The sequence below is a fragment of the Herpailurus yagouaroundi genome, unplaced genomic scaffold (assembly GCF_014898765.1).
Source record: "Herpailurus yagouaroundi ecotype Mexico unplaced genomic scaffold, PumYag 217, whole genome shotgun sequence".
Classification (NCBI taxonomy): Eukaryota; Metazoa; Chordata; class Mammalia; order Carnivora; family Felidae; genus Herpailurus; species Herpailurus yagouaroundi.
Window position 1 is genome coordinate 4,910,222 of NW_024412448.1, and position 6,000 is coordinate 4,916,221.

Sequence of the window (6,000 nt, forward strand, 5' to 3'; positions counted from 1 at the left end):
AATCCCGCCAGCTCCTTGTCCCTGAAGCTCCTTGCCTGCTTTGGCAGAGGCTGCCCCGCTGCCCCATGTCAGGGGCTCCTAGGAGCAGGATGGCACATGGCCTCAGGGGTTGAGGCGTCCCCTGAGTGTGTGCCACTCCCTGCCCTCCCCAGGGGGCCCTCTCATCCTCTAGACCCAGCGGCCTGCGGAGCGGGCAGCTCCCCCTCAGGGGGGAGGCCAGGCACTCCTGTCTGCCACCCTCTTGTGCCAGCCAGCTGGACTGGGGCGCCCTGGCCAGGCTGCAGAACCCAGTTTCCTCGTTCGGGAACAGGGTCCTTTCTTTCTGGTCATGACCTCGGACACACTGCAGGTTTGGGTCCAGAGCCACAGTAAAGTGAGTCCACGCACGTTTTGGTTCCCCAGAGCGCGTAAGTCACTGCCCTACGCTGCAGTCCGCCGGGCGTGCGAGAGCACCGTGTCTGAGGAAACTGCGTAGAGACCTGAATTCAAAAATACTTCAGGGATGCCCGAGTGGCTCAGTGAACTCAGTTTACGGCTCAGGTCATGACCTCGCGGTTCGCGAGTTCAAGCCCCGCGTCAGGCTTTGTACTGACGGCTCAGAGCCTCACTGGGATTCTCTCTCTTCCTCTCTCTCTGCCCCTTCCCTACTCACATGCACGCTCGCTCGCTCTCTCGCGCTCTCTCTCTCTCTCTCTCTCTCTCTCTGTCTCTTTCTCTCAAAAATAAATAAAAACGAGCGCCTGGGTGGCTCAGTTGAACATCTGACTTCGGTTCAGGTCATGATCTCACAATTGGTGAGCTCGAGCCCCATATCAGGCTCTGTGCTGACAGCTCACAGCCCACTTCTGATCCTCTGTCTCCCTCTGTCTGCCCCTCCCCTGCTCATGTGCGTCCGCATGCTCTCAAAAATAAAAATACATTAAAAATAATGCTAATAAATAAACAGATAAAAACATTTAAGACAATACCTCACTACTAAAACATGCTGACCGTCACCCGGGCCGTCAGAGGCGTCAGCACCAACCACAGATCACCGTAACAAACGTACCAGTGATGAAAAGCGTGAGGTACCGTGAAAGTCGCCGAGATGTGCCGAGACCCGGGAGGTGAGCAGAGGCAGCTGGGAAGGCGTGCTGGCCGCGGGGTGGCCGCGAACCTCCCGTCTGTGAGCCGCGCGGGGTCCGTGAGGCGCAAACAGGATGCCTGTGACTTACTCGCGAACCTCACTTGGTGTTATTATCGTTCAAGATCCCGGAGGAACACGACCTGGAGAGTCAGATCCGCAAGGAGCGCGAGTGGCGATTTCTCCGCAACACCCACGTCAGGCAGCAGGCGCGGCAGCTCATCCAGAAGGGTAAGCCGCCCGCCTCCCGAGGGGGGCGCCTCCGAGGGCCCGTGGCGGGGCTGGCGGGGTGCAGGCCCTCCTCCAGGCTGGCCCCCAGGAGCCCCCAGAGCGCTCGGCCACTCTCTCCCAAGAGAAGCCCCCGCTGGCCTCTCGCACGAGCAAGCCTGTGCGCCCTGCCACTCCCAGGGCGGAAGGAGCCCCGAGCTCTGTCTGGGGCACAGGCCACACGCAAGGCGCTGCTTGTGCCCAGCTGGCCCCTCCTGTCCCGGAATAATCCCACTGTCAACCGGCGCTGTATCTGAGTCCCACTTTACCAACCCTTTTACCAGACTTGCCGAGAGAGGCCCCGTTTGCGGGCCCCCAGCCTCACCGGTGCTAGATGGGCAGCCTCCCTCCCCTCCCCCACCCCCACCCCCTCCCTCCCGCTCTCCCAGCCCCGCGGCTTTGGGGGCACAGAGAGGTGGGGTGCACCTCCATCTTCTACTGTGAAGCCAGCGTGGCCCCAGTCACTGGGCTGGCCGGGCCGACCAGCTGCCCAGGCTCCGCACAGAGTGGGACGTCGCGGGCTGTCAGCCCTTCTGTTGACGGACTGATCCCGCCTTGCCTTTCCGTCCTGTAAAATGGTGGCAGTTGCCAAGGGTCGCTCTTTAGAGCCGGGGGTGGGGCCCACGAGACAGGCTGTCCCCGCAGACACGCGTGTCCCTGAGCACACGCGGCCGCTCCAGAAGCCACTGTGGCGTGCAGCCACCTCTGTGTGCAGCGTTCTCCGTAAAATTCCTTGGGGCCGTAGTCGCCTCGTAAGGCTGCCTCCGTGAGGGGCTGGCGGCGGCTGGATGTAAAGCAGCCTAGTGTTCAGGCCTCGGCGTCTGCTGGCCCGGCAGTCACCGCTCGGACGTGTGCAGCCAGGCCGGCCCACGCCCCACGGCTTTCTTCCCGAGGACAGAACAGCCACCAGCACGTCGGCGCTCTGGGAATTACAGCATCAGAGGCTGTTTTCTCGAAGGTCTGCGGTCCTGCAGGGGCCCCGTTCTACAGGACAGTGGACTCCCTGGACCCCGCGTCTGCCTCCCGCAGTTAGGCATCGGAAGGCAGACTGGCCTCGATGGGGAAGTCACACACAGGGCCAGGGGCTCTGGAGAAAGAGCCGGGCTTTCCTGACGAACACAAAAGACTGTCTTTGTAACCCGGGTCGGGTTCTCCCGGTCTTTGTGGGAAGAGGAGACCTCCTTGTTAGACACAGCTGAGGGGGGCTCCTGGACGCAGTCGCCGGGCACGTCAGCCCCTGAGAGGTCCGTGCGGTGGACCTGGCCACCGGAGACAGGGACACGGGCGACCCCACTCACGTGCCCGCACAGAGGCTGCCGCCAGTGGAAAGTGCCCCTTCTGAGAGGCGGCTGTGCCCCCCTGAGAGAGGGGGTGCCTGCAGCTTAATGAGGTGGTTCCCCCGACGCCTGTGCCCGGCCTCCCCCAGTGACCTCGGCCGGCAGGACCAGTGTCGTCACAAACGCACAATGCACCCTGACCCGGGAGTCGGTGTTCCCGGTGTCTCCCGGCCACCCGCGGTCGGGGCCCCTGCGGGTAACACTGCTGCCACAGACAGAGCCCCTGGGACCTTCTGGCCTGTGTCCCTTCGCCCCGTCCTTGTCACCGGCTGCTTTTCCGTGTTTGCCGCTATCACGGGGGGGGCGGGGGGAGAGACGGGGGGCAGGGTGAAGCCAGCACTAATGGCCCCCCCGGGTTCCCCAGGGGCCAGGCCGGTGCCCGACGACGCTGCAGGGACCCCACGTCCCTGGCTGCGCTGAGTTGGCCTCGTATTAGTCACCAAAATCCCACCTAAACCTGTCTTGACCTCTTGTCCTTTTAGCCTCTTTTTACTGTTTTCCCGAGACTCCTTCAAAGCCCCTTCCTGACGGCTTCTTTCCTGGTTCTGGTTTTGGGGGCCCGGTGCAGACATCCTTGTTCACCTCCCTGTCGTCTGTGGTGATCTGTCCCTCAACCGGGTAGTTCCGTAGGGACCACCCCCCTGAGAGGCCACCAAGACCGTGGCCCGTGTGCCCGATGCTTCGACCTGGAACTGAGTTACAAACGGTGGCCTTCCTGCTTTCTTCGAAAACCACCAACTTGCACATCTCTGAGCACGGCGTCGTTGCACGCACGAACTGACGAGCACCGACTGCAAACTCGTGCTGGGGGGACCCTGCGGTCAGGGAGCCAGGCCCTCGTCCGACCCCTGCTTGCCCTGTGTGTCCCTTGTGCCTCCCCAGGTCCCCAGACAGGAGGCGCCACGACCCCCGGGTTCTGCACGTCGAGGCCCATCGCTGTGTGTCTCTTTGGGCAGGTATCGCAAGACTGGACGACCAGATATTCCTGAACAGGAACCCCGGTGTCCCCTCCGTGGTCAAGTTCCACCCCTTCACGCCGTGTGTGGCCGTGGCTGATAAAGACAGCATCTGGTACGCAGGGCACAGGCGGTCGTGTGTCTCAGCCGGTAACGGCCAGCCCCCCGGTGACGGTGCCGTGTTCCCGGCGCGGGAGCCGCGAGCCCTCTGGGGTGCTGCGGGCGGCGGGGCTCGAGAACACGGGGGGAGAGAGAGGTGCGCGGGCTGGCGGGAGCCTCTCGTGCCGGCACCAGAGCACACGTGGGCTCCTCAGAGCCACAGTGTGACGGGGACGCACAAGGGGTTTGCTCTCGGTACCGCCTGTGGAGACGCGTGATTGCAAGACGCCAGCCCCGATTTACTGTGAGTGAGCACTTGTGTCGCAGAGAACGTATGCACTTCGTGGGGGGCGAGGTCAGGGTGTTGTTCCCTCTGTTTTGCCCTTTTCTTTATTGTGGTAAAATACACACAGCACAGTTCAGCATCCTAACCGGGTTTAAGTGCCCAATTCAGGGCCACCAAGCGCGTTCACACAGCGCGGCCACTGCCGCCATCCACCTCCAGAACTCTTTCCGTCTCGAAAATCTGAAACTCCGCCCCTGTTAGACTCTGACTCCCCCTCCCACTCCCCCCGGCGCCCACCGTCCCGCTGTCTGTCTCTGGATTTGAGACCCCGGGGACCTCACCTGTCCCGGGTCTGGTCCTTCCACTGAGCCCTGTGCCCTGGGGCTGTCCACACTATGGCAGGTGTCAGAGCGTCCCTCCTTGTCCAGGCCGGGTGATACCCGGTGTGTGGCTGAGCCAGCTGTATCCCCCATCCAGCAAGGGACGCTCAGGTCATTTCCTGAGTTTTTGGGTTTTTTTTTTTTTTCAATATGTCCTTAAGGGCAGGTTCTCTTTTTCATTTCTTAAAAATATGTTTACTTTCGACACAGCTTGGAGGAGGACAAAACCGTAAGATTAAGTCCACCTGGATGGTTCGTTGGGTTTAATTTTGTTATGAAGGGAGACAGGTATCTTTCGATACCTGTCCTGGAACAGCTTATACCTGACACCGAAGCAGCTGAATTTGACCTCAGATTCTAAATGACGGCGAGCCACCCGTACGTTTATGTTTTTAAGAGTTCCGTAAAGTAGAAGCAGAATGTTAAAGACTCTGTAGACAGTCGTGTGCTCCTAATAATTAAGGCTCTGATAGCAATAGGCACCGTTGTTCTGATGCTCTGTGTCTACGGGCACACGGCCAAGTCCTCTGTGTCGACTTGTGTCCATCCCATTGTCACGGCTTCTTTCCCCCACTGGCGGTCGTGAACAGGGGTGGGCAGACCTCTCGGTGGACGGCCAGCAGAGGGACCCCAGGCCCCGGGGCGCCCCCATGCCCGCCCCGAGCCAGCCCCCGGCAGCCGTGCGCTAGGGCTGCTTGTCCACACCCTGCCAGAGCTTGGGTCGTGGCCACCCTGGCAGGTGGGGGGCGATCGCCCTGTGCACTTTGTTTGCGTCTCCCTGACGACGAACCTTCTTCCTCTCTCCTTCCCCGAAGTTTTTGGGACTGGGAGAAAGGGGAGAAGCTGGATTACTTCCACAACGGAAACCCTCGGTATACCAGGGTCACCGCCATGGAGTACCTGAATGGCCAGGACTGCTCGCTGCTGCTCACGGCCACAGGTGAGTGGGCTTTGTGGGGCCGGGTCCCCACACCCAGCGTGGAGACCCCAGCACGTATTCATAGACGGCCTTTTTTGATCCTGATCGTTCTTCTGCCAAGGGGGCACTGCTCACAGGAACAGCCACCTTCACCGAGGACGTGGGAGGTTTTGGAGGGAACGGGCTTCGCCCACAAACAGGGGAAGCAGGGTGACCAGTGCCGGGGGTGTCCCAGGACCGTCTCCTGCTCCGGGCAGGACCTCCCCTGACCGGGAAAGGCGCTGTCTGCCTCCGGCCCCCTGGCCCCCGTGATGCCCTCGGAGTTGAGGTGGAAGGGTCTGAAATGGGTCACTTCACATCACTCTGGAACAGGCTTCCCAGGACGCCACCCTGGGCCACAGGCGTCTGCTTTAGCGGTTTAAAGACAGGACTCCGCTGTCTCTGGGCATTGAGAGTCACTGTTGGTCTGACTGTGCTTCTTCAGGGGTGACAGACCAGGATGGGACAGGCGGGCAGGGAGGAGGGGCACACGAGAGGGGGCCAAGGTCGACATGCAGGCTTATTTCCCACGTCACCCCAGTCCTGACCTCGGTCTGTCCCCGTCCTGTCCCCAGCCTGGCCTGGGCCTGTCCC

General features: G+C 61.5%; 1 protein-coding gene across 4 annotated transcripts in view; it reads left to right on the top strand.

The window, feature by feature from the left end:
- Positions 1 to 6,000, top strand: part of RPTOR (regulatory associated protein of MTOR complex 1) — a 350,527-nt gene that overhangs the window by 327,070 nt on the left and 17,457 nt on the right. For all 4 annotated transcript variants that reach the window (XM_040456616.1, XM_040456619.1, XM_040456617.1 and 1 more), the window contains 3 exons: positions 1,249 to 1,354; positions 3,684 to 3,798; positions 5,264 to 5,388. In XM_040456616.1, coding sequence (XP_040312550.1) covers positions 1,249 to 1,354; positions 3,684 to 3,798; positions 5,264 to 5,388 — 346 coding nt within the window. The remainder of the gene's footprint in view (positions 1 to 1,248; positions 1,355 to 3,683; positions 3,799 to 5,263; positions 5,389 to 6,000) is intronic.